Source organism: Poromitra crassiceps (genome assembly GCF_964638095.1).
Source record: "Poromitra crassiceps genome assembly, chromosome: 2".
NCBI lineage: Eukaryota > Metazoa > Chordata > Actinopteri > Beryciformes > Melamphaidae > Poromitra > Poromitra crassiceps.
Genome location: NC_139624.1, coordinates 12,863,353 through 12,881,336, shown reverse-complemented (window position 1 = coordinate 12,881,336; position 17,984 = coordinate 12,863,353). Strand labels below are relative to the sequence as shown.

General features: G+C 43.9%; 1 protein-coding gene across 1 annotated transcript in view; it reads left to right on the top strand.

Annotated features, from left to right (window-relative positions):
* Positions 1–9,888: 9,888 nt before the first annotated feature.
* LOC310798381 (NACHT, LRR and PYD domains-containing protein 12-like) overlaps positions 9,889–17,984 on the top strand; it is a gene marked incomplete at its 3' end in the record, with an annotated part of 103,235 nt that continues 95,139 nt past the window's right edge. The window contains exons 1-2 of the mRNA XM_083660933.1: positions 9,889–9,990; positions 14,277–14,396. Coding sequence (XP_083517059.1) covers positions 14,329–14,396 — 68 coding nt within the window. The 5' untranslated portion in view covers positions 9,889–9,990; positions 14,277–14,328. The remainder of the gene's footprint in view (positions 9,991–14,276; positions 14,397–17,984) is intronic.

Genomic DNA, 17,984 nt, shown 5'->3' with positions numbered 1-17,984 from the left:
TTCAAGCTTGTTAACGCCATATCTCAGCAATGCCTTGACGGAATTTCATCAAATTTGCCTCAAACATTAACTTGGCCTCAAGGATGAACTGATTCCATTTTGGTGGTCAAACTTCAAGGTCACTATGACCTCACGAACGCCATTCCCAAGTTGGTTAACGCAATATCTCAAGAACGGCTTGATAGAATTTCTTCTGATTTGGCTCAAACATCGACTTGGACGAAGGATGAACTGATTCCATTTTGGTTATCAAAGGTCAAGGTCACTGTGACCTCTCGTCTCGAATGCCATTTTCAAGCTTGTTAACGCGATATCTCAGGAATGTCTTGATGGAATTTCTTCGAATTTGCCTCAAGCGTCCACTTGAACTCAAGGATGAACTGATTACATTTTGGTGGTCAAAGTTCAAGGTCACTGTGACCACACACACCCAATTTGCAAGCTCTGTAACGCAACATCACAGGAGCGCCTTGACGGAATTTCTTCCAATTTGCCTCAAATGGCGATTTGGAATGAACTAATGACGGAGGCATAAGTCCGGGTTGCGGTCGTTCTAGTTAACGCTGTTCATTGTAACGAGCAGAGCGTGTGTTTAGGCTATCGTCCCCAAATTAATTAACGCTATTTTTAACGTCCCTGGGATGACGGGAGGTCCTTGTCAAGGCAAGCCCTGGTTAAGTGTGTGTGTGTGTGTGTGTGTGTGTGTGTGTGTGTGTGTGTGTGTGTGTGTGTGTGTGTGTGTCAAACCAACTACACCTCCGCTCCATGTTGTCATGCTGCTGCACTTTGCAAAGTGAAAAGGGGGAGGGGAGGAAAACTTGGGAAGCGTCTTTCACACATAGAAATGCAACTGATAGAATGTGCACTGCGTGTAGCGCGATTCTAACGATCTGTCTGGAAAGGCAGATCGTGGAGCCATTCTGATCGTGATCGATCTAAGATCGTCATATCGCCCACCCCTAATATATATATATATATATACCGTATATATACGTGTGTGTGTGTGTGTGTAAAGAACCAATGATGATATGTATCAAACATTTGTGTTTGCAGAGGTCAGCACCACAGGCAGAGAGCAGAGTCTCCAGCACCCAGCTGTAAGAGTGACCACTCTAAAGGCAGACCTCCACATAATGAACCTGGACCCCCAGACACAAAGTAAGAGGACTGTAGCACTCAATAACATCATAATATCTGGAAGATGTAGTAAAATCTGCACTTAACTTCATCCAAAATGTAATGAACCTAATAATGTAATAACTTCACCAATAATATAGTAAAATGTCCTGGCTGATATTGTAATAATATTTTACTGATAGGATGTAATACCTTTCAATATAATAGACCCCAATAATGTAATAAGTTGAGTCAAAAGTTTAAGTGGGATCCTTGCAGGTAAAAAAGGAGTGGAGAGCAGGAGAACTTGGAAAAAATCCAAGGCAACAACTGTTTCAGAAGTAATAATGAAAAAGTCTTTATTGTGGCACGGCTAACAAAGTTCAAACAGGGACCTACGTGTTTCAGCTCAGCAGAGCCTTCATCAGGGTAGAGGCCCAACACAACAATGCATACACACATATATATATATATAGTGACATCACTCAGCCATCAGTGAGTAGACCTCCCAGACACACCTGTGTCTCACAGAGAACCTGCATCAACAATCATTGTGAACAATAAGGCATCAATAGCCTACATGATGGATAAAGTAAAGAAGATCCATAATAAAGTTTAAAAACAAAAAGCGGGTACCCAAAAAAAGAGAGAGACACAGAATGCAGTAAATGCACTGCAAGTGGGAGCAGTGCTGAAAACACTGCCCACAGACTAGAGGTAGTAGGAGGAATCACAATCCCAACCTGACAGGGAGAACTATATACGATCAACAAGTATACAGCCTACAAAGGAGAGGCAATAGAGGCCCTCACAAGGAGCCACAAATTGAAAAGTCATATAAACAGCCCAACAATGGAATGTAGCTGAGAAAAAAAACAAAGAATTAACAAAAAACAATCTCAACCTCACATTGAGCACAGATTCCATTAGTCTACTGTGCTGAGCCAGTGGCGTGCCTGACCAAGTTGGTGCCCTAGGCAAGATTTGTGCCCCAAAGAAAATATAATAAAAATTATATCGCAGTGAATTCCACCACTGCAGTGCAGGCTCAGAATCGCCCTTCCCCAGTGGTGCTGGAAGTACTCTTAGGTAGGGGGTGCTGTAAGGAAGGGACTTTTATGTTTTATGTTTTTATGTTTTTTGGACTTTAATCCATATTTAGAAGAATATTTAATTTTAAATTAACATTAGGATTATACTGTTGTGATGTCATTATTCAGTATCTTCTCCTTTTCTCACTCACTTTCATGTAAGCACCTGCTCTCCCTTTAGTCGTTTTACACTACAACAGACAGCAACACAGGCATAAACACTGAACTTATTATTATTATGGAAAACCAGATTATGATGAAAATCAAACACTTTTGAAGAGAGAGCGTATTAAATAAGATCAGAGCTGGGAAGCACAAACTGTTTTTTAATGCATTTTGTTGGTGGTATAAACACAAGACAGCCAAATCCAACAATTTCGAAAATCCCATTTCTTGCCACCAGGGGGTGCTGCAGCACCCTCAGCACCCCCCTTCCAGCTCCCTTGCCCTTCCCCCACTCTGGGTAAAAGCTCCGAGCAGGTAGAAGGGGGCGCGGCAGCGCAGGGGGTGGGGTGGTATGGATTAGGGACCATGGTGAAAGTGCTGCAGCCCAGGCAGCCAGAAAGCCAGAATTAGAAAAATGATTTAACTATTATTTAAAGACTTAAGACGTTGTTGTGCTTAATTTTTTGTCTACTATTGTAGAATAAGGGGCACTTTACACGAGGATGGTTTCCTATGGAAACGGGGAATTATTTTATCGTTAGTGCCTCCCGTTAACACATTGAGTGCCAGCGACGCCATATGGCGTCATTAGAAATTTACCGTAGAGTGCCAGCGACGCCAAATGGCGTCAATAACTCGAAATTGTTTTTTTGACGGGGGGGTGTCGATCTCAGCTTCTTACATCGCCTCTTACAATATGAGAGCTATTGAATGTGTCTAACCTATTTTACAGAACCCTTAGGTGGCGACAGCGCACTCCAGATGAGATAAAGTATAGTTAAACACACAGAAGAAGTCGTTGTGGAAAAGGAAATCGCATCGCATCCGTCCGTATGCAGCTGCTTCATTGAAGCATAACGTAGCTGTGCCCCTGCAGCAGCCAATCTGCTGTCACAATTCAGCACCTCGTGTCCGCTGCAACAGCCCATTGCATGATCAGCCATGGATTTGTTATTATTCTCAACTGGAAGCATGGGTGCTGGTACACGCGGCTGTAAAAAAGCTGGATCTAGCGGACTTTTTCAGTGCTGAGCACAGGCAGAGCAAACGCACTCACAGCAGAGCTGAGCAGAGCAGAGAGCTACTCCTCCCACAACGGGGGGGGGGGGAGGAGGAGGGGGGGAGGTGGGCACGCAGGACACTACAGCATACAACAGACCCAGGCAGCTGCAGCATTACATCAGAAAATATTAGCAATGAGTCAATGATGTGCTTGAAATGCTTCCTTTCACAAAACGGTCATTATCTCAGCTCGTAGAAAAAAAGGGCTGTTTTTGCTCAAATCAAGCTATCTTCTCCGGCTCATAACTAAAGAACGGAAAATGGGATCAATAAACTTTTTTTTGCAGGTGATAGAAGAGAGTCTCATCGTTATTTGTGCGTGTTCAGTGTTTACATTATAATAAATATAATAATAAATTATTATTATTAAAGAAATTATATGACTGTTTTAAAATGCATTGCGGCCTATGTGGCACAGTACAGCACCTTTTGCCCAAGGGCCGTGGCACTCAAAGTGTTAAGACGGCGACGGCGAATTCGCGCTTAGGAAACGACACATTTTGAAACCACCCTCTAGAGTGGAATTGTTGGTGACGCTTCCCGCTGAGCGCTCCATGTAATCGGTTAGAAACGATAGTCTTCCCAGAAACTCTGACGTGCCTGCACACACGACACACGCTTGACAACATTCAGAATTAAGCTACACTGCGGCCGACTTCAGTTACATGTTCATAACGAGCGTTACTGCTGCTGCGAGGAGCCGATGGCTGTACCCGGTCGGCATTTAACGTTAGGCAAGCACATCGACAGTGTTTACTCACTGCAGCCTACACAGTAGACAAGTGTAGACAGCTGCTCGTTAAAGATTTCCAAATAGGCTTATTCTGATAAACTGGTCACATCTATGTAACATTCTCACCCGAAGAATATTACAACTTAAAAACAGTTTGTTTGTTTTTTGCTTGAAAACAGCTTTTTGGCAAGTCTAAAAATTACTACGGTAGCCGTAATCTACTTCCGTGTCTAAAACCCAGAAAGACGATTACGAAATGATGTCATGTAGAAGCGTCCGTGGAGTGACGAGCAACGCCCCGTTGACCATCACAATGCCACCTAGCGACCTGGCATGTACATTACGGCGTTTTAAAAATTCAACAGCGCTCATGTAAACGGGGAGAAGGTGTGAAGGAAAAGGTGTGAAGGAAACGCTATTGTGTCGTTTCTTCCAGAGACTATCCTCGTGTAAAGGGCCCCTAATAGTAGGCCTATTATCATGAAAAAGTATTTGTAAAAAAAAAAAAAAAAACTTTTTTTTTTTTTTTTTTTTTACCCTCTCTGGCGCCCCTAACGGCTCAAGCGCCCCTAGCATTTGCCTAGTTCGCCTAATGGATGGCACGCCACTGAGCTGAGCCCAAAAAATGTACTATAACTACTTAAATTATGATGCAAATATGAATGTAGTACCAGCAGGTTGCTGCAAAATGTAGTTAAACTACTAGTTTAATTACACTTTTTTCACTACTATTTCACTACTCTCCATCACTGAAAATAGAAAAAAAAACAGTTTAAAACAAAACACTTTGCATGTCTCTATGTCCCCATTTAGAAATAGAAGGATAAAATAGTATCAATTACTGTAATTTAAATTGATACAGCATGTGTTGACACCTGACCATGCACATATTACACTGACTTCCTCACATAACAAATTATGCCCTGCCCTCTACTGTCCTAAAGGGTGTATTACACTTAATGACAGTTAATGTGTAAAGCACACAGGATGTTGCACAGAAGGTATGAAGACAGCTTGATCTAAGACAAAACACTTGAAAAGTTCAATTCATTTTGAGGTACTGGTCTAAATGATTAAATCATGGAAAAGACTTGAACTGCCCGACACTAAGGGCCCTGAACAGACCTAAGTTTGCTGCAGTGAAAGAAAGGCACAGATTCAATAGAGCCAAAGTCAAGCCCACTTTAGGTATATGAACCATAGATGTGAACCAAGGGATTTCATCCTCCATTTCTTTTTCCATAGACATTTTGTCAAATGCTGATAAAAATACTTTTACTTGGTCAAGTTTGGTTAGTTTGGCCACTTTTCTGCTGTATTGCTGCAGTACACAGCAGGTAAAAGTGGCGCTTTTGTTATTTAAATGTTTTCTTTGTTCTTTACCAAAGACCCCCCTCACTGCTGCCACAGCAGCACAGCAGCGCCCACTCACTGCTGCCACAGCAGCTCAGCAGCGCCCCCTCACTGCTGCCACAGCAGCTCAGCAGCACCCCCTCACTGCTGCCACAGCACCAAAGAAGCACCTTGAAAACATTGAAAATGTGGCAGTAAGACGGCAAAGTTACATGAGTAAAATCTGTATTATTGGAATCACAAGAGACCATAGAACATTTCACTCAGAACAAAACCGAGTGCTCTCGTAACGGGACAAGCCCGTAACCCTCTCGTAACGGGACAAGCCCGTATTTTCTTGTCACACGAACACCACAACACATGCATGCGGCCACAACACACTCATGCTGACGGTGGCCGGTGAAAAGTGTCCTCTGCATGTAACCCATCCAGGCATGTCCTTTCTTCCGGGGGGCAGGCCAGGAGCAGTGGTCGCTTTCTCGTACAGCGCCCGGGGACCAACTTCGGATGTTGTCGTCACTGGTCGGATGACGATGACGATCTGATCTTCTGCATGTTTTTAGTGGGGGGGTTATATACGGAGGAACCCCCTGGGGGAGCACGGGGAGAACATGCAAACTCCACACAGAGAGAAAGGCCCTTACGACGAGATACCCCACCTGGGCAGTAGGCACTGAAGATATGGGGGGAACACAACCACAGCGCCCACAGTGTCCCAGGCGAGAATCGAACTCAGGACCTTCTGACTGTGAGGCGACAGCTCTACCACTGAGCCACCGTGCCCCCGTGTCGTCACACAGACATCAGCAGTGACCAAGTAAAACTATTTTTATGCCTCCGCCGGCGATAGCCAGGCCGAAGGCATTATGGATCAGGGTTGTCCGTCCGTAAGTCCGTCCGTACGTCCGTACGTCGTCCGTCCGTACGATGTTTGTTAACGCGATATCTGAGGAACGCCTTGACGGAATTTCATCAAATTTGCCTGAAACATCGACTTACACTCAAGGATGATCTGATTAGATTTTGGTGGTCAAAGGTCAAGGTCACTGTGACCTCTCGAACGCCATTTTCAAGCTTGTTAACGCGATATCTCAGGAATGCCTTGACGAAATGTAATCAAACTTCTCTCAAACATCGACTTGGACTCAAGGATGAACTGATTAGATTTTGGTGGTCAAAGGTCAAGGTCACTGTGACCTCTCAAACACCATTGTCCAGCTTGTTAACGTGATATCTCACGAATGCCTTGACGGAATTTCATCAAATTTGCCCCAAACATCGCCTAATGCCTACCCCACACTACAGGATTTTCAAATCCTTGAAGATTATAAAAATCTTGAGAGCCCACACACTACAGGACAGAGAGAGCCGATTTTTTTACATTTCAATCTTGGGACACACACACAATCGCGTCTGTTCAAACGCAACCCCACACACTAGAAGATTATGCCGAAGATTCACCTTGGAAGCAGGGCTCGACGTTAACTTTTAAAATGCCTATTCAGTGTGCGCACCGGGTGTAGTAGTAGTAATAATGATAATAATAATAATAAAATCCCCCAAATGTACGATAATTTCATCATTTTGTGACACAGTCGAATCCTACGTCTATCACTCTATCTGTTTATACAATCATCTCTTCACACAACGTCTTTGCAGCCAATACGTGTTGAACGTGAGTTGTTGTTGCAACGCAGGCTGAGATCACAGTGTTGAAACATCATGCCAAGTCCAAAAAGTAGCCTGTGATCAGCCAGCCCCCCCGACATAGGCGCGGCGCCGCGCTGGGGAGGGGGCGTACGATAATTTCACTCCAAAAACGATAATTTGGTACGATAATTCAACATTTGCCATCTGGCAACACTGGTTGTAGGCTACATGCTTTGCAGTATAGCGTTATGCTGGAATTATGCTTGAAGTTTGGGCTGTCGCACGGAAATGAGAGACACTGAATCTTGTGCCATGTGACTGTGACCCTCCTTGCCCAAACCTGTACTTGTGATTTATGTCCACTAGATCAGTGGTTCCCAACCTTTTCCAACTCAGGGCCCACTTTTATGTCTCAAAAATGTTTGCGGCCCACCTCCGACCCCATAAATACAAAGGCCATATAATGCGTTCTCAGAGCACTTTTTTATTGAAAATTGAACATAAAGGACTGAACTGAATACAGGAGAAACATGTTGGAAGCTCCACAGTCACTAACACAGCACCTGTAACATGTTGCAACACCTTCAGTATTACAGTTTTCAAGGAGCTGTCCACACACACACACACATACACACACACGCGCACACACACACACACACACACACACACACACACACACACACACACACACACACACACACACCAATCATTCAAGGAGCTGTCCATCAGCACCACACAGATGTCAGAAATGACAAGCAAGGGGCTGTCTGTAACAGGCTAATTAACAAATGATTAATAAATAACGGTATCCTTCAACAATGGAAAAATGCATTCTCATAACAATTTGACATCCAATATCAGATCCAAACAAAATCCAAATATCAGAAGAAAGCCCATTAAATCGATAGGGTTACAAATAAACACAAACCCAATATAAAGATGATGTAAAGATGAAACTTCAATTCAAGCAAAAGCAATAACATCAAAGAAACAAAAATCATACTTTTTCAAGTATGATTTTTCAAAATCTTTCAAAAAAAAAAATTTTTTTTTTTTTTTTTTTTTTTTTTTTCAAAAATCATACTTTTTTGGAAATGATTTGGCGGCCCACTTGCAATACCTTCGCGGCCCACCAGGGGGCCGCGGCCCACAGGTTGGGAATCACTGCACTAGATGTCACCACAACTGATACTTTCCATTAATTCCATACTCTGCTTGCTAGCAACAAAATATAGTTAAACCCTTTTTTAGGTGTTTTACTACCTTTATAAACTTTTCTAATGTGTCATAATGAATTCCTTTACCTCCACAGAGAGAGGAAGACGAGTGATGACAGACGGAGACCTGGACTGCAGACATCCAGTCAAACCAGCATCGTCCAAAGTGCAAATAAGTAATAAAAATAGAGTCTGCACACTGGCAGCTGCTCCCAAATATTTATTTGACCACAAAAAAAGGTGACGTTTCGGTCAAAGCCCTTCCTCATTTAGCTCTTAACATTCAATTGTAGTCCTAGCTGTTTACAATTCTCTCCAGGCGCTGCAGCTGCGTCATGAAGGCAAGTCGATCTGATTGGTTGGCGTTGGCACGCCCAGACGGTGACAGACAGACGGTCCATCCAATCACCTGCCGAGTAGCTTGAAAAAAGTGACCGCCCTCTTCAGCAGGGTAGCTTGGCCAAACCCAGATGGATGTAGGTTGTGAAACAAATGTGAACCAACCTACATCCATCTGGCAGCGTCAGGTTAACCTGCTCTGTGCTGCTTGACACAACTCGAAGTGGGAAGTGAAAATGCACAGGGCGCATTTAGCGGAACAGAGCGGCTTCAGGACCGTGCCGCGAAGCACTGCGTCTGGTGGACCCAGGCATTCACTGACTACGCATTCCATCTTCAATCGGTCGATTTCAAACTGCCCCCTCCTCTCATCGCTGCCGTCTGCCGCCTGATATCCCAGCATGCTTTGCAAAGAGATGAGCGTTGGACGGCAGCGACGAAAGGAGGGACCAATTTGAAATCGACCAATTGAAGACGGAAAGACTGGAAGACAGCCAATCAAGCTGTAGCACCAAGCTACCAGCAGGCGACAGCAGGTGACAAACGTCACTGTAGTCTGCACAGGGTGCTAGACAGGCTGCGACCAGCTCCAGTGTCTTCCTCGCAGTCATAATGCAACGTATCCCAGTGGAATCTGCCAGTAGAAGTGCAGACACAAAGCCAGCTGAAAAATTAGTGGGTGTATACGCCGTCTATCTGCATCTACCCTGCAATACCAACCCGATCTCCAAAAGAATTGTAAAATAGCAACGTTTTTGGACCGACGTTGCTATGTTACAATTTCGGCTCCAAAATTGTAAAATGGTAACATACGTTTCTACAGGGGTGGGCGTGGTTTATGGAGATTTTCCGTTTCTAACCAAGTGCAAGTGCTGTTTCCTTTTTCATAGACTCACTCAGACTAGATACATTTTTCATTCTGAGATTTACCATTATTTATCTATTATTGTTTGTGTCCAAGGAGTATTGTACTTTTCTAAATGTGAACACAAATAAAGATATTTGTGTGTGTGTGTGTGTGTGTGTGTGTGTGTGTGTGTGTGTGTGTGTGTGTGTGTGCGTGCGTGCGTGCGTGCGTGCGTGCGTGCGTGCGTGGCGTGCGTGCGTGCGCTTCTTTCAGACTGACTGAAGTCCAGAAGATGGATGTGTGTGTGGAGGAAGAGGAGAGCAGAGCAGAGTCTCCAGTACCCAGCTGTCTGACTCTGTCTAAGAAGACTGACTGGTCTGAAGACTTCAGTGATGAACCTGGACCTTCAGACACAAAGTAAGATGACTGTTATACCAGAGGTGCCCAATTATTTTCTATGAAGGGCCAAACATTATTCTGGATGGAGGGCCATGGGCCCCCAAAAAAGGTGGATGAAATCCCTTGTGCTGATGAGGTTTTCAAACTGCTTCACGTCAAGCACCCCTAAACTGACACAAATTAGACCACGGACCCCCATTTGATATATATATATATATATATATATATTTAGAGGTTTCAGTACAGAAAGTGTATGAAACCCATGACCACAGTCATACATTCTGTCATTGTGTTACTTATGCAATTATAATGAAAATAAAATATTCCCCTTTCTGCTGGGGACCTCCTGAAACCTCCTTGACTTGCCTTGGGCACAAACAGTTTCAAAGCACTATGGTCCATGGGCCAAACCCCAAAATTTCACATATCGGTACCACTCAAGTGGGCAAATTCGAATTATGATTTTTTTTAACAGGTATATATCAATAGATTATATTTTAGTATGATAGCCTTTGCAGAATGGTAGCTTTGTCACAGTTATCAGCTCATGAATGTAGCCAGCCCTTACAATAAATTGGATTCTAGGCACTGATGCATATCCTATTCTATGCAGATTTTCAGGACCTTTACTCATGTTCTATGAGAACATGTTTGACAATATTTTAAAGGGTAGCTTCTTAGCTTTCATTTGAGCTCAGTTATGAGTCTGTCTGACAAATAAAGAGGTCACATGGGCTCTTCAAAGTGTCAGTGACTTTTTTCCACAATTTTCGCCTAAACTATAGTCTTTATTTCAGCACTGTGGCATCTAGGAACATCACAGACACAAACAACAAACACTGGAATACTCATAGGACATTAAGGATTCAGAAAAGGTATAATGTACCCATACTCTCACATCGTGAGGGGTGAATTTGGCCATTAAGTTAGAAGAATGACTTCTCAAGGGAAATGAGCCAGAGCCCTAAATTTAACGTATCGGTACCAGCCGGGTGGGCAAATTTTACTTGTGATTTTTTAAATTCATATACATCCCTAGATTATGTTTTTATATGATAGACCTTGATGACTGGTAGCTTATTAGTGCTTATCCCCTCTTAAATTATGGACTGCTGTCGTTCAAAACCAGGAAAGTGCCCTCCCTGGAAATCATCTTTCTTTCATTATCCGTTGCCGAGGGTGTGTCTGGACTACTGTTAATATAACATAGATATAGGCAAACTATCATTGTACATACTATACTATACTATACTATACTATACTATACTATACTATACTATACTATACTAGATATATATACTATGCTTGTCTACTAAATTGGCACATTTCTCAGTCAAAAACAGAGTAAATTGACACGTTTCTCACTCAAAAATAGTTGTATTTGTGTTACATTATATGAACAGCTACATTCAAAATGTTTCCAGTCTTTCAGGACAATATTAGGACAATCTACCCTCCCTGAGACACCATGCCACCCACGAGGGCAACACCATCATCATCATTCACATCTGAGTGTGCTGGTTGGCACATTTTTGTAGTTTGAACAGGTTTGTGCACTTCAGACCATTATTGAGACCTGTACACTCTGGTGGTTTGCACAACCTCACACACTTGCAGGAGAGCAACTGCAAAATGGTCTGGTGCTGGGGAACCGCACATCCACTGGATTTCAAGCTGCCCCTCATCGTCTGTGGTCCACCCATGGTCCTTGGGGCTTGGTACAGATGGCTGGGTTTGAAGAGACCGTCTACATATTGCAGTCTGATCGTTTGCATGAATGGAATGCATTAATAGCCAATCCTCAAATGGTGGAAGCTGGCTGGACTCGACCTCCCCATGTCTGGTGCAGAAAAGTTGGTATGCGAGGAGGTTGACATCTGTAATGTGTGTAGAGGGTACATATACATGTGGCACATGCTTTCCAGCAGCTTCTTAAAGAGCTCATTAGAGACATCCCAAGCACGGCCGAGCTCAAGGAAGGCTTCTTGATATGTCCTGTCTGTTCAGGGTGCCCATTTTTCCGTGTCCTGCAAATGCGCTGACAGTGTTGCAGCCAGTGAACGTGTGCATGCCAATCAAGGCGCCAGCAATACTATCCCTGTGTGATTTGCATAGTTTGGTGATGTCCAGGAACATTGTCTTGTTCTGTGTTCCCCATTTTTGGTACATTGGGCATGGGATGTCCTTGATCCAACCCAGAGTCAGTAGCAGGACATGTGTCTGCCATGATGATCACTGCCTTGAAGCCAGACTCTGCTACATGGAGAGCATGCATTACCATGCAAGTGTCAGCTTCTTCCTGAGAGGATTTGAGCTGTGTTACCTCCTCCCATTGGTTCTTGTTGATTTTGAAGCAGACTACTTCACAGGTAACATATAAGGCCTTGTCTTGTAGTTTCGATCTGTGTTTGGGTCCTTTCCATTCCTCAAACAAGAATTTGATCAGACTGGCTTTGCTGGCAGTGCTGTAGAGCAGTTTCCTCCACTGCTGGATGTTGTGGCTGGAATCATGCAGGTTGGCTATATCTGGCGGGGCAACAGTTGCAGTTGACAAGCTGACAAACTCATATTGGTCTGGACTGAGTGGATTCACAAAGGAGTTTTCCATGATATCAACAATGGACTGTACTTTAAGGACCATGGGTGGACCACAGATGATGAGGGGCAGCTTGAAATCCAGTGGATGCACGGTTCCCCAGCACCAGGTGCCATCTTGCAGTTGCTCTCCTGCAAGTGTGTGAGGTCGTGCAAACCATCAGAGTGCACAGGTCTCAATAACGGTCTGAAATGCACAAACCTGTGCAAACTACAAACATGTGCCAACCAACACAGTGAAGAAGAGCTTGCTGCACAGCTGACAGACTCAGATGTGAATGACGATGATGGTGTTGCTCTCGTGGATGACATGGTTTCAGGAAGGGTAGATTGTCCTAATATTGTGTTGAAAGACTGGAAACATTTTGAATGTAGCTGTACATATAACGTAACACAAATAAAACAATTTTTGACTGAAAAGCGTGCCAATTTACTCTCTTTTTGACTGAGAAATGTGCCAATTTAGTAGACAATTAAGTATAGTATATCTATCTAGTATAGTATGTATAGTATCATAGGATAGCATGCCTATATCTAGACATGTCATATTAACAGTCAGTAGTCCAGACACCCCAGGGAGATGATATAATGAAAGAAAGATGATTTCCCATAATTCCCATAAGTCCATAATTTAAGAGGGGTGGTTAAGCACTAATAAGCTACCATGGTCATCAAGGTATATCATATAAAAAGATAATCTAGGGATGAATAGGAATTTAAAAAAATCACAAGTAGAATTTGTCCACCCGGATGGTACCGATATCTTACATTTTGGGTACTGACCCATTTCCCTCGAGAAGGCATTCTTCTACCAAATTCAAAGGGCCAAATTCACCCCTCACGATGGGATAGTATGGGTACATTATACCTTTTCTGTATCCTTATAGTCCTATGAGTATTCCAGTGTTTGTTGTTTGTGTCTGTGATGTTCCTAGATGCCACAGTGCTGAAATAAAGACTATAATCTAGGCGAAAACTGTGGAAAAATGAATGTCACTGACACTTTGAAGAGCCCATGTGAGCTCTTTATTTGTCAGACAGACTCATAACTGAGCTTAAAATGAATGCTAAGAAGCTACCCTTTAAAATGTTGTCAAACATGTTCTCATAGAACATGAGTAAAGGTCCTGAGCCTAAAATAGGATATGCATCAGCACCTAGAATCAAATTTATTGTAGGGGCTGGTTAACTTCATGACCCGATAACTGTGACAAAGCTGCCATTCTGCAAAGTCTATCATACTAAAATATCATCTATGGATATATACCTGTTAAAAAATCATGATTAGAATTTGTCCACTTGAGTGGTACCGATGTGTGCAATTTTTGTGTTTGGCCCATGGACTAAATAGGGGAAAATAAGAAAATGTCCAATAAATATGAAAAGCTACTCTTGTGGAAAGGCCATCATATATTAATTTACTTATATTGACCCTATAAACAATTTAGTATAGGTAAAGTTTTGCCCACCCATATGGTACCAATATCTGGTCTGGCCCATGGACGCACACATGAGACAGGCCAACCAACACATGACAGAGAACAGGAGCACCGTGCTGAAATCATCACATTGGAGCAAACTAATCAAGACCTACAGTGTGATCTTCATCACACTAACAAACACACAATACATTGCAATATGCAACATCACATGCATTGTTGTCTGTCTTTACTAGAACTAATGATGTGTATAACACATGTCTGTTTCAGAGGTCAGTACCACAGGCAGAGAGCAGAGTCTCCAGTACCCAGCTGTGTGTCTATGAAGAGTGACCGGTCTAAAGACATCGGCAAAGACTTCAGTAATGAACCTGGACCTTCAGACACAAAGTAAGGCTGCTTTCTCACTGGGAACGATTGCTTTCGTTCTGTTCCGTTCCGTTCCGCTCACGGGAACGATTGCCCCCATCCCCTCTCCCCTCTGGTCAGCTTTAACATTACAACATTTATTCTGCACTCGGAAACAAAATAGAGTGCACTTGCGTCATCAACTATGCCTGCAGTGTATCCTTACTCCGTTTGTTGTCTATGAGGTTCGGAACGGTTGGCTTTCACACTCGCAAGTGTTCAGTGCCCGGGCACGCCAAAGCGCTCCCCAGACCACCTTTTCAAGTGGATCCTGTCACGGTTCCCCGTTGTGCGCCCGGGGGCAGAACGGAACGGAACGCAACGTTCACACTCATCAAACGTTCCGAAACTGGGGTCAATTTGGGTACAAGTGTGCTCGGGAACGCTACCTGGGCGCCAGTGAGACAGCACTCTAAGATGACTGTTATGGCTCATTTCCACCACATATAACAGCACAGTACAGCTCTACTCGACCTGGTCTTACTCGTCTCTACTTGATATAGACTCTGTTTCCATAGCAAGTTTACTCGCCTCCGCCCACACCTGGTCGTCATAGGACCGCATATCTGTCCTCCACCCATAGCCGAAGTAGGCTATAACGTATAACGTTAAAATTAAATCCATACACGGAACTTTTAAAGTGATTATGAAATACTGGTGCCTGTAAATGACCTACAGTGTACATGGGCAAATGTGAGAATCGGCCAGGAGAATGGATATCACTTTGTTGTTACTCAAACTCACATGCATGTGCTGCGCGGGGGACGGGAGTTGCGCTACGGGCAGAAGGTAAGCCTCTACCCCGACGGCAACTCACCAGGCAAGACCGCGGCTTCGCTAAACCCCCGCCTCCGGCCTAGCGGAAACCGATGTTACACACAACTACAGGGCTTCCAGAGGAGTGGACTTTTTCTCTCTCAAAACAATTGAAAACCACCGTCATGTTAAAGCTGAGCAAGGAGATCGATTTTATTTCACCAGAGCTGAAGGCAGCAACATAAAATAAATAACAAAAGAGAAGGTAAGCCAAGCCCCACTAAACTGCTATCCAGCATTGACAGTAGACAGTAAACACGATTCTGCCTGACCAATCAGTCGTCTGCAGTGTTTTCACCTCACGGTATGGTACCGGGTTCACAGCGCTGGAACCTCAACAAAGCAGGGACCAAAACTAGCACGACACAACGCCGACTCAACCTGGGCTGTCCACGTTTTTGATCGGTGGAATGAGACAAAAAAGCGAGACGAGCTGGGCGGGGCCGCGCTGATACCAGCTGTGGAAATGGGCCATTTGCTCACTCACACCCGGTCCCGTGATCACATCACCCCTGTCCTCCACTCTCTTCACTGGCTCCCCGTCAAGCAACGTATTGACTTCAAACTACTCCTCCTCACCTTCAAAGCCCTCCACAGCCTAGCCCTCCCTACCCTACTGACCTCCTCATCCCCCATCGCCCCTCACGTACACTCCGATCCTCTTCTACTGCCACCCTCATCATCCCCCCATCCAGACTCAAAACCTTTGGTGACCGTGCTTTCTCCCGCGCCGCGCCCCGACTTTGGAACTCCCTCCCCCAGACCATCCGAGACTCTCCCTCACTCCCCACTTTCAAAACCCCACTTAAAACCTACCTGTTCTCCCAAGCCTACAACCTCCCCTACCCTTGACCACCTCCTCCTAACCACCACCCTCCGCCTCCCCCTCCCCCCCTCCTGTTCCCCTCCTCTCCTCTGCTTCTCCATACAACCTTGCCCTGAATCGCCACTGTTATTTGTACCTGTTACCTGTATCTGTTGCCTGTTTCTGTTGCTTGTCTTTTGTTTACTGTTAAGCGTCTTTGGGTTCTGGAAAGCGCTATATAAAATATATGAATTATTATTATTATTATTATACCAGAGGTGCCCAAATTATTTTCTATGAAGGGCCAAACATTAATCTGGATTGAGGGCCATGGCCCAAAAAATAAATGTTGATATGTGAAATAACATTACATGAATAATAAATAAATAAATAAATAAATAAATAAATAAATAAATAAATAAATAAATAAATAAATAAATAAATAAATAAATAAATAAATAAAATGGCAGATGAAATCCCTTGTGCGGATGCCAAACCCAGCGTCACTTTAGCATTCTATAGAGCACTGGTTTTCAAACTTGTTCAGATCAAGCACCCCTAAACTGACACAAATTATACCACGGACCCCCATTTGATAAGATTTTTGCTTTTGGAGGTTTTATTACAGAAAGTGTATGAAACCTAGGACCACAACAGTCATACATCATTGTGTTACTCATGCAATTATAATGAAAATAAAATATTCCCCTTTCTGCTGGGGACCTCCTGAAACCTCCTTGACTTGCCTTGGGCACAAACAGTTTGAAAGCACTACAGTAGCACACATGAGACAGGCCAACCAACACATGACAGAGAAGATGAGCACCGTGCTGAAATTATCACATTGAAGCAAACTAACTGAGGATGCTCTGATTAAAGACAGCCACCGCCACTCTCTGTCCCTCTCCTCCTCTTACACACACACACACACACACACACACACACACCCGCATACAAACATGCACGCGCACACGTGCACACACACCCACACGCACACGCACGCACACACACACGCACACGCACACACACACACACACACGCACACACACACACATACACACACACTACGACTATGTGCGCTGCAATCACTTGACTACCGTAGCCGATCAACATCCAACTTGCCACAATAATAAAAAAAGACTCTCTCTTGTTTAATTGCCAACAGCAACAGGGCCACAAACTGAAACATGAAACAAGCATATTGAAATTGAAACAGCAGACTTGAACCTGGACCTCCAGACACAAAGTAAGATGACTGTTATACCAGAGGTGCCCAAATTATTTTCTATGAAACTTACATTAGGATTTGAATTGTTTAGCTTTACGTTTTTAGCATTAAATATATGGATATAACAGCTAGATAACCCAGGAGATGGTGCAGTCCACCACCCCCACCATTGGTATTTAGTAGGGTCCAGAACGGTTGCTCAGTCTTTGCCTGTCCAGGTCTGGAAGAGGTGGCGGACGACTCCCGGTGAGACACACGTGTGGATCAGCATGGAGGAGGAGAAATACAGGAGCTTCTATAAACCACAGCAAAATGATAGAAACATGTTAACTCAAATGAGAAACATGATATCAATAATGCTACTAAATGTTGACCATGTTTGAAACAAAGCCTATATATGGCCCCTATCGTTGCATCGGCGCTGTTTCTAGGCCGAGCGCCTGGCGCAGCGCAAATCAGTGGGCGTGCACCAGCGCACTTGATATTGTCGTGCTGGCGCTACACGCAGCCTAAAGCATTACAACCACGCCTTTTAAGCGTAAAATTATGCACCGTCATGCTCATTGGATAACTGCAATAAACGAATCGCACGCTTGCCTTTTTAGCTCCAATTCCAGTGGTCCCGCAAAACCAGAGGAAAGCCAAACGCTCTGCCCCCCCCCCCTCCCTTCATCCAGTCTGTCTGTCTCCATTATAGGCTATTATTCCATACTATTATGCT